Genomic DNA, 21,865 nt, shown 5'->3' with positions numbered 1-21,865 from the left:
CTTAGGCATACAGTTTTGTTTTATGACATTTTTATTACATAATGTCTGAGTGCATTTATGTTTGTGGGGACACTAAATAAAATAAACTATTTTCAGAACAGCTTCATAGTGCTAGATTTCCAACCAGGGAAGCAGAGTTTAAACCAATTCTCGACTGATGTTCACACTATCTCCAGGCTGTTTAACCAGGAGCACCCAAAATGGGAAGTGGGAGAGAGAATGAGGAAGTGTATATTTTGATGAGTGTACAAACAATAGGCTTTCATAATAGTCAAAAAATATCTGTTGCTAAAAATCTGGCTACGGATTATTACCAGTTGGCGCAATTCAGCCGAGCTGGGTGCAATGGGTCAATCCCACGAGAGCCCCAAATCAGGGTCCGCGCTGGGCACCGGGTGAACCATGAGTCACCCGACTCACTCCGCTTGGCGCGATCTAGATAATGAGATTTAAATGAGCCATTAGGCTCATTTAAATACCCAGACGCACCTCGTTCCTGGAAGCCAATGGCTGCGCACGTGAGACCTTGCCAGGGTGCCATTTAACACTGGTTTCCACAAATGTGGAATAGGCTTGATGGCACCTCGATGGATATTGTAGGTCATTAGTGCCTTCCGGGTCATTGGGGACAGCGTAGGGTAGTTCCACGGCACCTTTGCACTGGATAGGGTGCCAAGCTGGCATTGTCAAGGTGCCTGGGTCCCAGGTTGGCTCTGCCAGGGGTCAGGTCCTGAGGGGCTTTGCCCATGAGGTGTGGGGGTGAAGGGGGGGTTCGAGGTGCCTAAAAAGTTTGGGGGATTCTGAAAGTGGGACGGGGCCTGAAAGGGGAGAGTGTAGATTTCAGGGCTGCCATTCAAATTGCCACCCCGATCTGCGAGGAGCCGGTCCTGCTGGCGAGCTCAGCACGCCAGTGCAGAAAATCTGCCTAAGTGTGGCCTCGACAGGGAAAAACTCCCTGAGGCCCAAAGAGGGCAAAGTGCTGGTGAATAGCAAGGTAAATCTCGGTGCTGCAGCCGCTGTGAAACTCACTGTCAAACGCGCCCACAAGCAGACCTAGAATTGATTCCACAGAATCACATCCATTATATTTAAAAGGGGAAAGTAATTTATTTTTTAAAAAATGAATAAATAATTTAATTACTGCCAGCATCAGAAGTCACCTGATTCCAGTGCTGTTTTGGCCTGAAAATCTATCTGACACTATCTCTTTGTCAGCAGCTTAAACTGCTGTTTTGTCCACAACCTAAACCACTTACTCGGACTGGAGGACTGAATGTAAAATATGGTGACTGAAGTGAATATGCAAGTTAAAAGATTGACAAAGGTATAAATAGTAAATGAAATATGAGCACACTTTCTGGTTTTGGTTTATCCTTCAGCTAATTTTATTGTTTATTTTTTTTTTAAAGTTTAATTATCTTTAGAGACTTTTTTCTGCTACTGTTTGCAAACAGAAGTCCATATCAGGGCAAATAATGGAAGTTTATTCACCTCACTAGACCAGCTGTATTTATTTCAAACACACAATTCGATTCAACTGCAAATGATAGTGCAGCAATTTAGAGCCATTGCATTCCTACCAGGCAGAAGGAGACCTTTTGGCTCGAGTCTACACTGACCCCTGAAAGAGCACCGTACCTAGGCCTGCTCCTCAGCCCTATCCCCGTAACCCCATAACCCACCTACCTGCACATCTTTGGAGACTAATGGCCAATCCACCTAACCTGCACATCTTTGGACTGTGAGAGGAAACTGGAGCTCTCGGAGGAAACCCACATAGACGTGGTGAGAAAGTGCAAACTCCACACAGTTACCTAAGGCCGGAATTGTACCTGGGTCCCTGGCGCTGTGGGGCAGCAGTTCTAACCACTGTGCCACCCTGCTTTGCTGGATTCTCTGAAACATGATCAGAACACGCAAATTATCATATAATAAAGATTGAAAAATGCAAGGCGTCTTCTGGTGGTGGTCATGGAAGTGAGTGCTCGCAAATTTGGTGGTTTCCGTTCAAGGTGGATGCTCATGGCCTTTCCCCGTCTGAAGGGTGTAGGATTTGAGGGCAAAAGGTGCAGGAGTGCCCAGGGAAGGTAATACTCCTCTGGTGCGGCTGGTGCATGGATCAGCGGATGAGGAGTACCATGAGAAAGAAGGAGCTGTTGGAGTAGGAGAGTTTTCGTGTTTTCTGATATTTTGTGTATATACGTGAAAATGCCTTGAATAAAAATATTTTTCAAAATTGCAAAATGCACTTTAATTGTCTTCATGTTAACAAATAAACTCAGATTTCTGTACTTTTCGATGACGGCGGCTTCATTTGTTTTATCAGTTTAGGTCAAATATTGGAAAGTTAAACTGACAAAGTCAAACTCAAATTGTTCATAACTGTCATCTGACACCACCAGATTAGATTAGGTCAGACATAAATTAATCACTCTTGGTAATTTCAACAAGGGATACAAGTTTATCATTTCTGAAGCAGATTATTTCAGTACTGTGTGGTTGTCCAGTGTGAGTTTGGTCATTCTTCTCACTGGCAGTGATTATCTGTCCTGATGCTCGTTTCAGTTACACTTGTTGTTTTTGATTGATGATATTCCTTCAATTGGATGAATGTATATAATGGTACTACTGTAGATTTATCGAGAATCGCGGGCTGAATTTTCCTGAATCAGCCCATAGAGGTAAAGACCGACTTTCATCCGCTTTCCTGATCTTGACTCATTTTCTTGGGTTAGGGTCCTTTATGTTTTCTGGGAGGGTTCCCAACAAAATTCCTGCGAGCAAGAGGAAGTTCACCACAGCCAACTTGGAAAATTCCAACAATACTACAGCGGAGCTACTCCAATACATTAAAACAACAGAAGAACGTTGAAGTTCGGAAATTGATTTTTAAAAAATGCCTTGAACAGGAAAATGGATCAAGGAATTGGACTCAGTAGGCACAACCTCCACCACCAGCACACTGTCACAGCAGAAGCTATGTGGGATGCAGTAAGCAAGTCACTAAGTTTATTTTGATGATACCTCCCTTTCTTTCAACCTCTTCCACTGAGAAGGACAAGAGGAGCAATCTCATGGGAACATCATCTTCAAGTTATATTTCAATTCAGCAAAAACAAAGTACAGCACAGGAACAGGCCCTTAGGCCCTCCAAACCTGCGCCGACCATGCTGCCCGCCTAAACTAAAATCTTCTACACTTCCGGGATCCACATCCCTCTATTCCCATCCTATTCATGTATTTGTCAAGATGCCCCTTAAACGTCACGATTGTCTCTGCTTCCATCACCTCCTCCTGCAGCGAGTTCCAGGCACCCACTACCCTCTGTGCAAAAAGCTTGCCTCATACATCTCCTCTAAATCTTGCCCCTCGCACCTTAAACCTATGCCCCCTAGTAATTGACTACTCTACCCTGGGAAAAATCCTCTGACGATCCACTCTGCCTATGCCCCTCATAATTTTGTAGACCTCTATCAGGTCGCCCCTCAACCTCCGTCGTTCCAGTGAGAACAAACCAAGTTTATTCAACCTCTCCTCATAGCTAATGCCCCCCATACCAGGCAACATCCTGGTAATCTCTTCTGTACCCTCTCTAAAGCCTCCACATCCTCCACTCCAAGTGTGGCCTAACTAAGGTTCTATACAGCTGCGACATGACTTGCCAATTTTTACACTCAATGCCCCGGCCAATGAAGGTAAGCATGCCATATGCCTTCTTGACTACCTTCTCCACCTGTGTTGCCCCTTTCAGTCACCAGTGGACCTGTACGCCTAGATCTCTCTGACTGTCAATACTCTTGAGGGTTCTACCATTCACTGTATATTCCCTATGTTATGGGCCAGGGTTTAGAGAACCCCAAAGTGTATCATGGAGTTCACCTGACCCACAACTTTTAGTAGATTGTGGTATGGGGAGCACACGGCCCACTCTACAGGTGTGGTACAGCAGAAATGGAAAAGTATTTTTTATAGAAAAACAATGTTTATTCTATGAACTCAAGTTAACCTTTTTAAAACATACAGTGAACATCTTAGCAACCATTAATTCAAATACAACCCCCAAAGAATACAACACTAAGTAATCCTTTAACTTCCCAACCAACATCCAGAAGACAGAAGAAACACCTTTCAACAGAAGCACATTAGGTTTACATTCACTACTGAGAACATTTATAATTCTGAATTCACCAAATGATCAAGAAATAATCTTTTGATGGCAGAGAGATCAACAGTACACCTGCTCTGTCTGGCTTCAGCTCCAACACTGAAAACGAAACTAAAATACACCCTTCAGCCTGCTCAAAAATGAAAGTAAAAAGCTGACAGACAGCCCAGCTCCACCCACTCTTTGACATCACTGTAGTAATAAACATCCATTTCTTAAAGGTACTCTCACTACAGATATTTATATACACACCCATTTATAAACACCCATTTCTTAAAGGTACTCTCACATGACACCTACCTGTATTAGACCTTCCAAAATGCATTACCTCACATTTGTCCGGATTAAACTCCATCTGCCATCTCTCAAGTCTCCAAATGATCTAAATCCTGCTGCATCCTCTGACAGTCCTCATCGCTGTCTGCAATTCCACCAACCTTTGTGTCATCCGCAAACTTACTAATCAGACCAGCTACATTTTCCTCCAAATCATTTATATATTCCACAAACAGCAAAGGTCCCAGCACTGATCCTGCGGAACACCACTAGACACAGCCCTCCAATCAGAAAAGCACCCTTCCATTGCTACTCTCTGCCTTCTATGACCTAGCCAGTTCTGTATCCATCTCGGCCACCATTTGGGACTTAAATATATATCACTGGGTCAGTATTCAGAAATTCCTTACCATTCTGGCAGAACCATTACCATATCGACTGCTGAAATTCACGCAATGGTCCCACGATAACCTCAGAGTAGGACCTGCCCTGTGGATTGCAGGAGGCGTTTTGTTTGTTTTTTAATCCAAGTTTTGTTGCTGCTGGCCATTGACCAGTTTATAATAAGCTTGGGGTTAAGTAGCTGTACTGTGAGTGCGGTGTGCTGGTGGTCAGTGATTTTCTTCAGTTTACCTTGGAGGCTTATAGTTTTACTCTTACAGTTTTTCACTTGCGTGTGGATACTGAGATAGCCTGATTCCTTTAGTATTCTTGTGTCTACTGTCCATAAAGGAAATATGAGGATTTCCCCAGTGCTACTTAAATGGTTTTGTTGCACTACACTAAGAGTGCATTTTTCGTTGAGAATCTTGTCTTTGGGGGACGCTAATTCACATCTATCCAATAAGGGAAGCAGGAAGATACTGAGAACATTTCTGATTGATTGAAGTGCTGAGAAGACAGTGGGAGCAGGCAGCTGTAGCAGGCAATGCCCGAAGCCTGGGATGCAGTGCTCAAAAATGTTTAATGCCCTCACATGAATTGTCAAGGTCAATAAATGCATGCTTACACGCCAAATCTTATCAACTGCTCCATTCACCTCATGCAACATTTAATTCACCATATGTCTTTCAGACAACTACCAACAATCTCTGTCAACAGTGTTTGTTCCTCTCACTTGTGTACTTCACCGCACCCTCAGAAACTTAACGCTGTTGGAAGGCACATTCCTACATCTCACAGCTTGGACGTACTGCCAGCTATTCAACTGTGGCAGGCCCATCACCCAAACACACTGCGTCAGACTCACTAACACACTTTCATCTCTTTTACAGGACAGGGTGGCCCATAATAGGCAGCAGCAGCTAACTGACTGCAGGTATGGCTGTATGACTTTATCCTAATGGAAGTGATGGTGCTAGAAATAATTGGAGCAGCCTTCAATGTTGCCATGGCCAGCAGCGCGTTGAATCCATGGAGGATGACGGTATGTTCGTGTCTGCGGAAATGCAAAGGCATACCCACTTTAAAAGATGTCCTGCATCAGGTGTCTATCGAGAGGAATCCAACACACTCCCCACACAGGCCAGCCCTGCGGTGATTGGCGAGAGATGACAGGGTCAGGACCGTGGGATCTGGAAGTCCCTAGCTTTCAACCAGCTCATAGACAGACGGCGGAGTTTGATTCAGTTGTCTCGCTCATGGAATAGGAACAGGAGAGCGTTTGGAAGCTTTCTTCCCGATTGAGCAGCCCTTTTCAGAATCCACTCATCCTCCATGTGGCAAAATGCTAGAAAAGGTGCCCTAAAAATAGTCTGTTCCGTCCCCACATCCAGCGGGCTCATCTACCTGTTAAATTCAGTTTTAGCAACTGGAACGTAGACACCCTCATGGATAATGAGAAAACAATCAAATGGATTGGAGAACTGCCCTTGTTTCAAGTGAACTCAAACACTTCAACATTGACATCGCCACCCTGCAGGAAACCCAAAAAGCAGGTGAAGGACAGCTGAGGGCAGATGGCAGTGGTTACATCTTCTTCTGGAGAGGAAATCCCAAGGATCAGCACAGGATGCATGGAACTGGATTTGTCATCAAGAACAAATTGGTCAACCGAATCTCAGCTCCCTGTCGGCATCAACAAGCACCTCATGACCCTCCATCTATAACTTGCCAAGGAACCAGCAGGTAATGGTCATCAGTGCCTACGTTCCAACCCTTGATGCCAATGATGAGTCCAAAGAAGGCTTCTACTCCACCCTGGACACCATGCTCTCCACCATTCCGAAGGAAGATAAGATCATCCTCCTTGTGGACTTCAACGCCAGGGTTGAAAAGGTTTCCCAACTGTGGAAGGTAACTATCAGAAAGGAAGGAGTTGGGAATTGCACCTCCAATGGGGTTCTCCTGCTCATTGAATGTACAGAACAGCAGCTTGTCATCACTAACACACTTTTCTGCTAAAAAGACAAGGTCAAGATCTCCTGGATACACCCACTATCAAAGCACTGGCACATGGTCGAGTTTGTCATCGACCAATCCTGAGACCAAAAGGCTGCCTTCATCACCAAAGCGATGACCAGTGCAGGTGAATACTGGTCAGACCACTGACTCATCCACTCCTCCATGTCAATCAAACTCCACCAGAAGCAGTAGAAGGTGAAGAAACAGCTCAGAAACAAAAATCAGCGTTGAGTGTCTTCAAGATCCAAGCATGCTCGTGAACGTCCAACAATCTCTTCACCAAAATCTCCAAAGTGTCCATTGTAATGGATGGAGGAAAAAACATCGTCCAAATTCTCCACAAGCTGTTGGCGACAGTCCTGACCAATGGAAATGAGTCAGAAACATTGAGGACAAGACTAGAGTCAAACAACGATTTGTGATCGTCCCCAGTCTTTTCTCCATCTTCATCGCCACCATCCTTTACTTTGTCAAGAATGAGCTTCCAAGTGGAATGGGCAACATCTACAGGAGGGAGGGAAATATTTTCAACTTCAACTGGTTGAAATCCAAGAAGCAAACAACATTGACATCGCTCATGGAACTTCAGTATGTGGATTACACCTCCATGTCCATTCCCCCAGAAGAGAATCTCCAAGTCATGCTTGACACATTCACAGAAGTATACCAAAGAACCTGTCCAGCCTCAACCTCAAGAAGACTCAAGTCCTTTACCAACCCGCCACAGGACAAGATCTGGTTTGTTCCTCCATCAAGATCAACGGAGAAACGCGACCAAACATGGAACATTCCCATACTTGGGGACCCTCTCTCATCGAAGGCTGACATTGATGTGGAGATCCAAATTGGAATGGGAGGCTGAAGGCCTGAGGGAGCAAAGACTGCGGAGGAAAAAATACAGTCACTAGATTGGACACTTGTAGTCAATAACTCAGATATGTGCACCCACGTGAACTTCAGGCGGTAACACAGAAGCGTGGAAATGTTGGGCATGAGTAGCATGGACAGAATGGATAGTCAGACGCTTTTTCCCAGGGTAGAAAAGTCAATTACAAGGGGACATAGGTTTAAGGTGCAAGGGGGAACATTTAGAGGAGATGTGCGAGGTTTGTTTTACAAAGGGTGGTAAGTGCCTCGAACGCATTGCTGGGGGAGGTGGTGAAAGCAGATACGATAGTGGCATTTAAGAGACGTTTTGATGAATACATGAATTGGATGGGAACAGAGGGATATGGACCCCAGAAGTGCAGAAGATTTTAGTTTAAATAGGCATCATGATTGGTGAAGGTTTGGAGGGCCGAAGGTCCTGTTCCTGAGCTGTACTGTTCTTTGTTCTCTTTGTTCTTTATGGGTGGCCTGCAACTAGGGATTCATCAGCAAGGTGTAGAAGGGATAGGCTCTTGAAATTGAGGGTGCTCTTGCATCACAAAAGTGAGTGCACTGCAAAAGTACTTAATTCTTTGAAAAATGTTTCATCCCAGGAATGTTCAACGGGCCGTGGGGCTGCTACCCAGTGGGAGCGGCCTTTGAAAATTGCAGTGTGGGTGGTTGTATTGGAATCCCAACCCCTCTGGTAAAGCTTCATATTTCTAAAGGGCTGGCAGAAGGGTTGGGAGTGTGGAGCAGGGTACGGAGGGTGTGGGAAATGCACTCACTACCAATTAACAGCCTCTTAAGCTCATTAAAGAGCTCATTAAGGGACCCATCTGTTTGAGTTTGGAATTTAAAATATGTTCCCAGCGAGGTCAAGCAGGCTTCAGCATGTTGTGCTACAGGGACTTGGTGGTTTTCAATTCCTCGGAGTTGAAATCTGAGGAGCCACCTAGTGGTGGCCTGAGTACTGCACTCAAACCGTGTCATCCATGGTCGCTTTAAACCTCGCCTTCCGAGGAGCTGTCTGCTCAACTCAGCAAGGCAGCGGTGGCCTTAACATGGGCTGCTGCCTGTCTTTTCCATTAGTGCCAAGTAAACAGCTCCCACCTGCTAGAGGTGCCCACACCTGTAAGTGGGTGCCCAGCTCACCCCCTGACCAATTAGGCCATTTTAAAATTTAAAAATAGCATTGCAATAGCAACTCAGCTCGGGTGCGGGCCAGGATATGGAACTCATCAAAATGTTGGGTTCCTGATCCCGCATGAAAATCTAGCCCCTGTGGTTGCGGAAGCACTATATAAATGCAAGTCTTCAAAGTGTTTTCTTTTTTATTTGACATGTTGGTTGAAGGAGTGCTGGGACAGCGGACCAGCACAGCATAAATGGACCATGACTGCAGCTAGGATAGCAGGCATTGTTATGGCAAGCCTAGTTGCACACCAACTGCATACTCAGCAATTGCATTTCTGGTTCCACTCAGCAATGCTGTAAATGGCATCCTGTCTCAAGAGGAAGACTATCATGGCCAAGCTACATGTGTGCTCCTCTTGCTTTTCCAGTCAGACAGAAGACAATGAAGTCCCCTCACTTGCCATATGGATCCTCTGTCACCTCAAGGTGCAGTAACAGACAGTAAGTTATGAGATGTTTCTTTTGTCACTTTGGTCACCTTTGCAGACACTGGAACCAGTGTCCTCGCCCTGTACTGAGGCTGCAAGACATGACACAGTTCTGTTATCATCTCCTTGGTGAAGCACAGCCACCAAATGCATTGTTCCTGACTTAGGTGCAAGTGGGAAAAATGGTCACTAAAGACCCTCGGCGCATGAGTCCTCCTACTGACAACACTTCTCCCTTTCCTCCCCCCTCTTCTTCTTTGCCGTTTCTGCTCCATCTCATTCTGATGTTGTAGCCCAGGGAACACCACTAATACTATAATCTGTTACTACGGTGTGCTTTTAAAAAAAAAAATTTTATTGAAATTTTTACAAAATATAAACATCACAACAATATTAACAAAATATTAACAAAATATTAATTAGCAAACCAAGAACAACACCCACCCAACTTCAAAAGCAACTACAAACAAAAGAAAAAACAAAAGAACACCCAAACAACAAAAGGGAAAGAAATAACACCCGCCACATCCCACAAACCCATGTTCTCCCTCCCACCGAACCAAAACTCCCCACCCCTTCCCTCCCTCCCCCCCCCGGGGTTTCCCCCCCCCCCCCCCAGGTTGCTACGGCTGCTGGCCTAATTCCCTACCGTTCCGCCAGGAAGTCCAGGAAAGGCTGCCACCGCCTAAAGAACCCTTGTACTGATCCCCAGGGCAAATTTCACCTTCTCCAATTTAATGAACCCCACCATATCATTGATCCAGGCCTCCACGCTTGGGGGCCGGTGTGCTTTTTTTTAACGATACAATTTGTAATTTTACTTTTTCTGGTTGGATAGATTTAAATAAAAACTGGAACCTCAAGACAATGGACACTGCCCAGACAGCTGTAGTGAACAGCTTATATCCAGAAAGTGGAATGGAAAGAAAAGTCACTTAACCCCTCAGCACGTCTGAAAGACTCCATCTCCTGTTGGCTTTATAATATTGTTATGAAAGTTAAATATACCTTAGCACTGAGAGCAGAGGTCAGGAACTTTAACTCCTAATGGGTCTCAGAGGTTTGTACATGTGCAGATGGGGTACAAGCTGCACATGTGCAGATCGGCTTTTTTAGGTTGTTTAGGTCCAGGACACCTGTGGAAGAAGGAAAACAGCATCTATACCCGGGTCAGGTCAGGTAACTGGGAGCGAAGCTCCATGGAAGACCATTATCCCAGGCAGGGAACAGGGAGAGGGGGCATGGGGGGGAGATAGATCTGGAACTGAAGCCATTCGAGTACTGAGACTGAAGCCATTTGTCCTCTCTGTCTCTCTTGGCAGTATTTTGCCTAGATTTGTAAAGAAACCATCCTGGGAAGAGAATTATACTGCAAACCAATATCTTTTGGGATGAAAATGTGGAAATCTGCTCCATATAACTATACCCAAGAAGACAATTGAACAAAACGGCTGCAACATAGAATCATAGTATTGAGGCCAGCCAAAAATCAACTAACAATATACTCCTTTGTTTTATCTCCTTCATGATCTGTAAAAGATCCTTAAGCTTATCCTCTTACTCTGCCATCTGTGCAGGTGTGTGTGCCCGGGTGGATGTGTGTGACGTATGAACGGTAGTTGCAATTTGCTGCGTCTTTTTTTCATTTGGGAAATAGTCTCAATAAACTTATGTAGGGCAGTAGAGTGGCACAGTGGTTAGCACTGCTGCCTCATGGTGCCGAAGTCCCAGATTCGATCCCGGCCCTGGGTCACTGTCCGTGTGGAGTTTGCACATTCTCCCTGTGTTTGCGTGGGTTTCGCCCCCACAACCCAAAGATGTGCAGCCTAGGTGGATTGGCCAGGCTAAATTGGCCCTTAATTGGAAAAAATGAATTGGGTACTCTAAATTTAAAAAAAAACTTATTTTGCTCTCCATTTAAATTAAAAAGTGACTGACCAAATCTTTACAATCTGCAAGCATAAATAGTGGGATTCCTACAGTATTGGTAAAGCATATCCTCTCTAAATTCACCAAAAAAAAACCTCTGTTACAGGTAAACCTATTGTGGGAGGTGGGGATGCCGTGAGGAGGGATGGGGGAGTGTGGTGTGGGGGTTCAGGGGTGCGGTGTGGGGGATCGGGGGTGCAGTCTGGGAGGTTGGGGGTGGTTGCATGGTTGGGGGTGGAGCCCTGAAGTGCTGCGGGGCAAACTGATGAGGTTGTAATGTAAAGACAAATGTAATCTTTCTAGATTTGTTGATGACACAAAGCTAGGTGGGAATGTGAGTTGTGAGGAGGATGCAAGGAGGCTTCAAGGGGACTTGGGCGGTCGAAGTGAATGGGTAAGAACATGGCAGATGGAATATTATGTGCATAGTGTGAAGGTATACACTTTGGTAGAAAAAATAGCAAGGGAGACTATTTTATTGAGAGATAGGAAATTTTAATGTCCAAAGGGACTTGGATGTCCTTTTACATGACTCACTAAAGGTCGGCAAGCACTAAAAAGTGCAACAAGGAACTAGGAAGGCAGATAGTATGCTGGCCAACATTGCAAGGGGACAAGGGAAATTGAGCAGATCAATTAAGATGTCTTGCAGCAATTGTATGCAGCCTTAGTGTGACCGCATCTGGAATTTTATTACAGTTTTGGTCACCTGATCTAAGAAAAGATATACTTGCCATAGAGGGAATGCAATAGAGGTTCACCAGACTAATCCCTGCTGTTTTATGAAGCGTTTTTGAGGAAACTGGGCCTGTATTTTCTTGGGTTTTGGTGAGAGCGAGGTAATTTCATTGAAATATATAATATTCGTATGGGGCTTGACCCAGTAGATATAGATATAATGTTTGCCCTGGCTGGTACGTCTAGAACCCAGTGGATACAGTATCAGAATAAGGGGCTGGCCATTAGGACTGAGATGAGGAGGAATTTCTTCACTCAGATGTGGTAAATCTTTGAAATTCTTTACCTCAGAGTGCTGTGGAAGCTCATTATTCAGCATGTTCATTTAGGAATTGATAGATTTCTGGATACTAATAAAGATATATGAGGTAGTGCATGAAAGTGCTGTTGAGCTTGATGGCCTAATTGAGGGTGCAGCAGGTTCAACAGGCCGAATGGCCTACTCCTGCTCCTATGTTCCCATGTCTTGTGATGACTATAGAGCGGAATCTACCGGTTGTCTTGCGCTCGAAAAGCAGTGCAGCATGGCACAATGCAACTAGTACATGCCGGGAGATCCTATTTCCGGGATCTACCACTTGCCACGCCTCATGAGATCTAACGCGATCTTGCGAGACGTCACAATGTGAATCCCGCCCATTGTGGGCATGATCACTTTCTGGCATATTTGCATATTGGAGTGAGATAGCTAGTCTCACTCTCATATGTGTTCCTGAGATCTAACCAAGGCGTGAGTTCTAACTCCCTTGCTGGAGACCTTGGGTGAGTGCCATACAGTGTTGGTCTCCACAAATGTGGACTAAATGGATATGGACTCATGGAGGTCTTTCAGGGGATTGATGGCACCCAGGTGCATTCCCCCATGGAAGGGTGGTACCTGGGTACCCTGGCACTGCCAGCTGGTCATCCTAGCAGTGGCAGCTAGGCACCTTGGAAGTGCCACCTGGATTTTAGCATGGCCCTGGCAGGGGCACTGCCAGGGTGCCAAGATGGCATTTTTTGCACTGTGGTAATTGTGCTGGGATGTGCCCTGTGTGGGTTGGGGTTCCAGAGACCTCCTTATTATGGGTTGGGGTGTGGGGGGTGTTTGGGGGTCGCATTGGGGACTTGAGAGATTGGGACGCCATTCCGATCTCTCATTGCACTGAAGAGTTTGGGCGAGAGGAGCTCCTCAGCGCAGAAAACGGTGCTAAATGTGACTTTGTCAGGGCATTCCCCGCTGAAGCCCCGATCTACCTGAATGGGAGTTAGATAGCGGGTTTTTCTCAGCACTCCGAGCACTGGGAAACACCCGGCTAATCTTGCGCTATGGGACTTCATACCCATTCAGGTAGATTGCGACCAAGAAATGTTTTTTTATATTGCATTTTATATCTGTTGCATTCAGGGTTTTAAGAACCTAGGTTAAGGCATCCAGACTGTGTGCCTAACTGTGAAGCCGTGATTTATTTTAACCATTTACTTGTTTACATATAGAAAATAAATGAAACATTTTTATGATTGCTGGAGATTCCCTGGAAAGTAGGTAATTTATGAGTGGTTGCATTTAGTCTTAGCAGCACGATAGCACATTGGGTAACACTGTTGCTTCACAGTGCCAGGTTCCCAGGTTCGATTCCCGGCTTGGGTCACTGCCTGTGTGGAGTCTGCACATTCCCCTTGTGGCTGTGAGGGTTTCCTCCGGGTGCTCTGGTTTCCTCCCACAAGTCCCAAAAGACATGCTGTTAGGTAATTTGGACATTCTGAATTCTCCCTCTGTGTACCTGAACAAGCACAGGAATGTGGCGACTAGGGGCTTTTCACAGTAACTTCATCACAGTGTTAATGTAAGCCTACTTGTGAGAATAAAGATTATAAAAAACAAAAACAATTTTTTTAAAGCTCAGCAGGTCATGTGCCATATTAATGGGATACAGATGATGTAATTAATGGGAGGAGCCAGGTCTGTCTGTAGTTTCTCAGGGTGCCATCAGATTTGAGTCTGACAAGACAAGAATTTTAAGTTGAACAGCGGTTTTGCCAACTGCTGCTAGGTTGAGCAGAGGTATACTAGTTCTTGTCGTGAAAATGTCCCTCCCTCCAAATGTCTCTACACAACTAAGCAAGTAATCTGTTTGTTAACTTTATTTATAAGTGGCATTTGAACTGTATTAGTTTGCTTAATTGGAGTTAGTAGTGGTATCCTAACAAATGTTGGGTCTGGTCCAGTGCCCTAACAAATGTTGGGGTCTGGTCCGGTGCCCTAACAAATGGGGTCTTCCTGCATGGCCAGTCCCCCAGCCACCACTGGTTGAATACCAGCTGTGACTGGACGAGACCTTATAAAAGGACCTCAATTGGTATCCGGGAAGGAAGACTGAAGGCGACCTGGAGATCTTTCTGCCTCAGGCTTAATGGGGGGAGGGGGGAGGCATATAGGCAGCAGGATCCCAACTTACACCTTCCGCCCGATCTAACAGTTCCTGCATTTATTTACCGAAATATGGGGCATGATCTAGTACAAACGTTTCTAATAATTTGCACTGGATTTTGATGGGAGCTTCTGCCCGACTCAGTCAACGAGTCCCCTCCACTGTCTGATCACACTTAGTCACTTTTCTGGACACTGGGGTGTTTCTCTCCGGTGAAGCCCACACTTCGAATTATTTTCATCCCTGGGGAGCTCAACTCATTGGCCAGGCCGGCTCCTCAGAGATCGGACTACCATTTTCAAAGGGTGCCTGGATCTCTAAGTGGGCTTGTGGGTCCCCCACACCCCCACCCATGGGTAATGTCACCCCCAACACATGGGCATTACCTCACACTCCCCCAAGTGATGACATTCCACTATGGGGTCACTGAGGACTTCTATTTCAGGCCTTCTCACACCCCTTTTCAGCCCCCAACCACTCCAGAACGCCCACCCTTCACCCCCCAATCTTCCAGAGGCCTCATCATACCTGCCCTGTGCCCCCCTCCACCCTCCTTTCATGGGCATGCCCCCCCTCAGACCCTGACCTTTGGCAGTGCCACCGTGGCACCCAGGCACCTTGTTGGCTGTGCCCCTGCTGGCTTTACAGTGCCACCTGGGCATCATGGCAGTGCCAAGGCACCAGCCTGGAAGTGCCAAGATGCCCAGTTTCAAGGGAGGGGGGCAGGGGGCCACACTGCTCTGTCCCTGACCACCCTGAGGCCTCCGCTGGCACGGAAGACCACCCGTGGGCCATTCTGCCTGGTCCATGTTTGTGTGGACCAATACTGAATGGCACCCAGCTGGGGACTCCCTGGGGAGGTTGGTAGTTGCCGTGAGCCCAGTAGATCCCAGACCAGCGCATCTAAGTGGGTTTTAAATCTACTTCGGTGTGCAAGGCTTGATCCTCCCATTGTGGGCAGGTCCTGAATTCAACACCTCCCGAGACCTGAGTAGATCTCCTAAGGTACATTGGCTGTCGGGAAGCCCCTGGGAGGGCCTCTACTGGCTGCATCGCGCACTTATTCGGGCGGAAGTCAACCAGTAGATCGTGCCCATAATTTATCAACATTAGCAATCTATTTTGTACAAAAGATTGAGAAATCTTTTGAAATGTTGGGAATCTCAGAAATAGCATAGTGATATTACCATACTTGATCAATGTGTATAATAACTGCTCAATGTTGTACTGAAATATGGAGACCATAATGGTCTATGATAAGTTAGCTCATCTTAACTGAATCAGCAATACCATCATTAACCCTTGATCATTGTGTGGAGAAAGTCAGATTCAGTTGTGACAGTCTCGTATGGTGACGCAATCCAACATTCACTGTTTAATGAGTGACACACAAAGGCTGCTTAAGTGAGGTCCAAGGGAGAGACAATGGAACATTTGTGGAACACATCGCATTAAGAAACCATGTCCACACGAAAGGAGAATAGGGAAGAAAAATGTTTTAAAATACTTATATGTACGTTAGTGATGGAAAGGGATAAGTATACCCCGCAGGGCAAGAGTTATAGCTGGGGGAAGGGCAATTATGATGCCATTAGACATGACTTAGGATGTGTTGGTTGGAGAAGTAGGCTGCAAGGGTTGGGCACACTGGATATGTGGAGCTTGTTCAAGGAACAGCTATTGCATGTTCTTGATAAGTACGTACCAGTCAGGCAGGGAGGAAGGGGTCGAGCGAGGGAACCGTGGTTTACCAAAGAAGTGGAATCTCTTGTTAAGAGGAAGAAGGAGGCCTATGTGAAGATGAGGCGTGAAGTTTCAGTTGGGGCGCTTGATAGTTACAAGGAAGCGAGGAAGGATCTAAAGAGAGAGCTGAGACGAGCAAGGAGGGGACATGAGAAGTCTTTGGCAGGTAGGATCAAGGAAAACCCAAAAGCTTTCTATAGGTATGTCAGGAATAAAAGAATGACTAGGGTAAGAGTAGGGCCAGTCAAGGACAGTGGTGGGAAGTTGTGTGTGGAGGCTGAGGAAATAAGCGAGATACTAAATGAATACTTTTCGTCAGTATTCACTCAGGAAAAAGATAATATTGTGGAGGAGAATGCTGAGACCCAGGCTATTAGAATAGATGGCATTGAGGTGCGTAGGGAAGAAGTGTTGGCAATTCTGGACAAGGTGAAAATAGATAAGTCCCCGGGGCCGGATGGGATTTATCCTAGGATTCTCTGGGAAGCCAGGGAAGAGATTGCTGAGCCTTTGGCTTTGATTTTTAGGTCATCGTTGGCTACAGGAATAGTGCCAGAGGACTGGAGGATAGCAAATGTGGTCCCTTTGTTCAAGAAGGGGAGTAGAGATAACCCCGGTAACTATAGGCCGGTGAGCCTAACGTCTGTGGTGGGTAAAGTCTTGGAGAGGATTATAAAAGATACGATTTATAATCACCTAGATAGGAATAATATGATTAGGGACAGTCAGCATGGTTTTGTGAAGGGTAGGTCATGCCTCACAAACCTTATCGAGTTCTTTGAGAAGGTGACTGAACAGGTTGACGAGGGTAGAGCAGTTGATGTGGTGTATATGGATTTCAGTAAAGCGTTTGATAAGGTTCCCCACGGTCGGCTATTGCAGAAAATACGGAGGCTGGGGATTGAGGGTGATTTAGAGATGTGGATCAGAAATTGGCTAGTTGAAAGAAGACAGAGAGTGGTAGTTGATGGGAAATGTTCAGAATGGAGTTCAGTTACGAGTGGCGTACCACAAGGATCTGTTCTGGGGCCGTTGCTGTTTGTCATTTTTATAAATGACCTAGAGGAGGGCGCGGAAGGATGGGTGAGTAAATTTGCTGATGACACTAAAGTCGGTGGAGTTGTAGACAGTGCGGAAGGATGTTGCAGGTTACAGAGGGACATAGATAAGCTGCAGAGCTGGGCTGAGAGGTGGCAAATGGAGTTTAATGTGGAGAAGTGTGAGGTGATTCACTTTGGAAAGAATAACAGAAATGCGGAATATTTGGCTAATGGTAAAATTCTTGGTAGTGTGGATGAGCAGAGGGATCTCGGTGTCCATGTACATAGATCCCTGAAAGTTGCCACCCAGGTTGATAGGGTTGTGAAGAAAGCCTATGGTGTGTTGGCCTTTATTGGTAGAGGGATTGAGTTCCGGAGCCATGAGGTCATGTTGCAGTTGTACAAAACTCTAGTACGGCCGCATTTGGAGTATTGCGTACAGTTCTGGTCGCCTCATTATAGGAAGGACGTGGAAGCTTTGGAACGGGTGCAGAGGAGATTTACCAGGATGTTGCCTGGTATGGAGGGAAAATCTTATGAGGAAAGGCTGATGGACTTGAGGTTGTTTTCGTTAGAGAGAAGAAGGTTAAGAGGTGACTTAATAGAGGCATACAAAATGATCAGAGGGTTAGATAGGGTGGACAGCGAGAGACTTCTCCCGCGGATGGAGGTGGCTAGCACGAGGGGACATAGCCTTAAATTGAGGGGTAATAGATATAGGACAGAGGTCAGAGGTGGGTTTTTTACGCAAAGAGTGGTGAGGCCGTGGAATGCCCTACCTGCAACAGTAGTGAACTCGCCAACATTGGGGGCATTTAAAAGTTTATTGGATAAGCATATGGATGATAAGGGCATAGTGTAGGTTAGATGGCCTTTAGATTTTTTCCATGTCGGTGCAACATCGAGGGCCGAAGGGCCTGTACTGCGCTGTATCGTTCTATGTTCTATGTTCTATGTTCTATGTAATAAGTTCACAGAGGCAGAAGTCCCTTCACCAGAATCCCTTTTATTTACAAAACCAGCAGCCAAACAACCAGGTGCATTCAGCTTGCTGCCTACACTGGGAGTGCAGAGGATCTGACACTCCCTGTTATACACACAGAGAAAGGGATTCCCTGATTGGGCCACTAATCAGGGAACTCGTATTCTAATTGTCCAATCTCAAAGGCCTGGCCTAAGTCATTACATTATATCATTACATTGACTACTCTTTAAAACTTGACAGGTCATGATTTGTTTCCATTTTGGAAGTTGCATCACAAGATAACTCAGTGGATAGATTTTCCTATTAATTGATTAATAACATTAATTTTATGCAGCCATCTGACTCATTGCCTAAATAATGAAGAATTTCAAATGATCTATTAAACATACGTAAGAATAAACTAGACATTGAATCTCCAACAATACGGTAGAATGCAGTTAATAACTGTGATTCTGCAACTGTGGATCTTCTGAGGTAAAAGAAAGAAAAGCTTGTATTTCTATAATGCTGGGTGGAAAGGGGGTACAGGGTTGCCTGCCTGTCCTCCATGGCATCCAGCAGGTTTCCAGTTCCGTGTTAGTGAACTTCGGGGCCACGCGTCTTGCTGCCAACTTGTTGGTTGGGATGAGTGTGTGTGGGGAATGAATTGTGTATGTGCAGCTGCAGCTTGTCAGCCTCCTGAGCGCCAATCCTGGACCTGGCGAATCCTGCACTACTTCTCATTGGAATGGATTGTGTTCCACATGGTGCTGGTGTGAGCCCCTCAAAGGTCATTGAATCGGTCCAGGTGCGGGGCCGGTTTTGCTGTCACAGAAATCCCCGAATCCAGCCCTGGCATCAACATCTGGTCTCAGGAACGGAGAATCTAGCCGAGCATGTTCAACATGTACTGCACTGGGGTATAAGCGTAGAATTTTGCACTCAAGTCTCTGGAGTGATATAAACTCCCAGCCTTTTGACTCAGAGGAAAAAGTGTTGTCAACAACTGAGATTCTGAGCAAAGTGATACCTTTGGCAAAGCCACAGAAGAAAAAAAGAAAAATACTTCTAAAGAAGTTAGACTTGCATTTATATCGCACTTTCACAATGACCAGACACCTCAAAGCATTTTACAGCCTATGAAGTATGTTTGATGTAGGGCAGCACAGTGGTTAGCACTGTTGCTTCACAGCGCCATGATCCCAGGTTCGATTCCTGGCTTGGGTCATTGTGCGGAGTCTGCACGTTCTCCCCGTGTCTGCATGTGTTTCCTCCGGGGGCTCCGGTTTCCTCCCACAGTCCAAAGATGTGCAGGTTAGGTGGACATAATAAATTGCCCTTGGTGTCCAAAAAAAGGTTAGGTGGGGTTACTGGTTTTGGGGATAGGGTGGAGGCGTGGGCTTAAGTAGGGTGCTATTTCCAAGGGCTGGTGCAGACTCAATGGGCCGAATGGCCTCCTTCTGCACTATAAATTTTATGATTCTATGAAGTATAGTGATTATTATGACACAGGAAATGTAGCAGCCAATTTGCAATCAGCAAACTCCCAGGTACAACAATGTGATAATAACCACATAATCTGTTTTGACAACGCCAACTGAGGGTTCAATATTGGCTCAGATACCTCTCCTGCTCTTCTTTAAATTGTGCCATGAAATCGTTTACATTTATCTCAGAGAGCAGTCAGGGCCACAAGTTATTTAATCTGAAAGACAGCACTTCCAACAGCGCAGCGCTCCTTCATCACTGGAATGTGAGCCTTGATTTTTATGCTTAACCCCTGGAATGTTTACTTGAACATTCTGACTCCGAGACAAGTGTGATAGCAGCTAAGCCACAGCTGACAGGTGCTGACTTGCAAATCCACGTAGGCAGGTGCCCAGACCAATCTTTTTCTAAGGGGAAGATGCATAGCCTTGAGGCTATAGAAAATGAAATGGAAGATTACAAAGAAAATCCACCATAAACTACTGAATAATGTATATTTCTTTTATGTTTGTAACAGGGACAGTTTTGGAAAGCACCAGTAGAACAAATGACCTGACCAGCAGTAAACAGCGATTTTACTTTAATGTTTCCATTGCGAAGAACAGGCTTGTCTCTCCAAAAGTAAAGATTTTGAGAGGTGAACTTAAAATCTACAAACGTTTACAACAGAATGCAAGTTTACATCAGAAACAGAGGACTGGAAACCTGCTACTTGTGAAAATCTACCAGTTGCTCAAGCCAGCAATTGAAGGGAAAGAATTAAAGCTCCATTTCCTTGGCTCTAAAGTCATTGCATCACATTATGAGACGGCTGAAATGTTTGACATTCGAAAAACTGTGGAATACTGGATAACCTACCCACAGGAAAATTATGGCCTTGAACTTGAGTTGCTTGCCTGGCTTTCCAGTCACAAATACGATCCTGAAGACAAAGTAACCATTGAAGCAGAACTGGAAATAGAAATGCACAAGATTTTTAAAGAAGTCCGCACACGTCGTGAAAGCCACACTGAGGACTGCCAGAGAAATCAAATACAGTGTTGTAGGCGGTCATTACATGTATCTTTTGCAGAGATTGGATGGTCAGACTGGATTCGGGCCCCTCTAAGTTACAATGCCTTTTACTGTGATGGCACTTGTCCTCAAAAGTACAAACTTGCCACAATGCATACATTAATCAAATCAAAGATGAATCATCTTTCTAATGGAGTTATTCCTGCACCCTGTTGTGTTCCTGCAGCCTATGAACCACTAACCCTCCTGCATTTTAACAGTAATAGCAAATTAACACTTACAGCATTTGATGACATGGTTGTGTCCAGATGTCATTGCTCTTAATTTTATTAACACACTTCTAATTTAGCTATTTATTGCATAGAGTATTTATTGATATTTATCTGCTATACCATCTGCAGTAAAAACATTTTATCCTGCTGATAGTTACATTCGACCCTCTATTATCCCTCATTATATATAGCCTACATGTCTGATCAAAGTAAAGATGATGCATACGTACCTTTTTGTGCTTTCCTTGGTGTGTCATTAAACAATTTCATTGTTGAGGATTCACATTTACAGCTTACATACCTTTCAAGAAAGAAAAGGAGTCCAAAGAAGCAGTTAATTCGAATCAAAGTATATGGCATTGCATACCATCTACAAGTGCACTGCTGTAACTTACCTAGGGTCCTTTGACAGCATTTTCCAAGCTCGCAGCCTTTACCACCAGGAAGGACAAGGGTAGCAGTTGTGTGGGAACCACCATCGGAAAGTTTCCCTCCAAGTCACGTACCATCCAGACATGTAACTATATCGCTGTTCTTTCACTGTCGCTGGGTCAAATGCTGCAACTCCCATCCTAACAGCACTGCGGGTGTAACTACACCAGGTGGACTGCAGTGATTCAAGAAGGCAGCTCACACCACTTTCTCAAGGGCAGTCAGGAATGGGCAACAAATGCTGGCCTAGCCACTGATGCACACTTCCTGTAAGAAAATAAATTAAAAAATTCACTGGGTTAGCTACTAAAACTTTAAGAATGAAATGACAGAAGCAAACATGACAAAGCCAATTCCAAAGTCTGGGGCAAATTTGTTTTGGGGGTATTTGTGCTCCAACATCTTGGCAGAAACCCATTAAGGTGTATGAATAGGGGCAGGATTCTCTAATCCCGCGGCAGAGTGTCCACGCCGTCGTAAACGCCGTCGCATTTTACA

At 45.3% G+C, this 21,865-nt stretch overlaps 1 protein-coding gene across 2 annotated transcripts in view; it reads left to right on the top strand.

Moving 5' to 3' along the window:
• LOC119962841 (bone morphogenetic protein 2-like) overlaps window positions 1-21,084 on the top strand; it is a 252,281-nt gene extending 231,197 nt beyond the window's left edge. For both annotated transcript variants that reach the window (XM_038790998.1, XM_038791000.1), the window contains exon 3: window positions 20,167-21,084. In XM_038790998.1, coding sequence (XP_038646926.1) covers window positions 20,167-20,987 — 821 coding nt within the window. In that variant the 3' untranslated portion in view covers window positions 20,988-21,084. The remainder of the gene's footprint in view (window positions 1-20,166) is intronic.
• The last annotated feature ends 781 nt before the right edge of the window (window positions 21,085-21,865 follow it).

The sequence above is a fragment of the Scyliorhinus canicula genome, chromosome 3, assembly GCF_902713615.1.
Source record: "Scyliorhinus canicula chromosome 3, sScyCan1.1, whole genome shotgun sequence".
Taxonomy (NCBI): Eukaryota; Metazoa; Chordata; class Chondrichthyes; order Carcharhiniformes; family Scyliorhinidae; genus Scyliorhinus; species Scyliorhinus canicula.
This window is presented reverse-complemented; position numbering and strand designations above follow the sequence as displayed.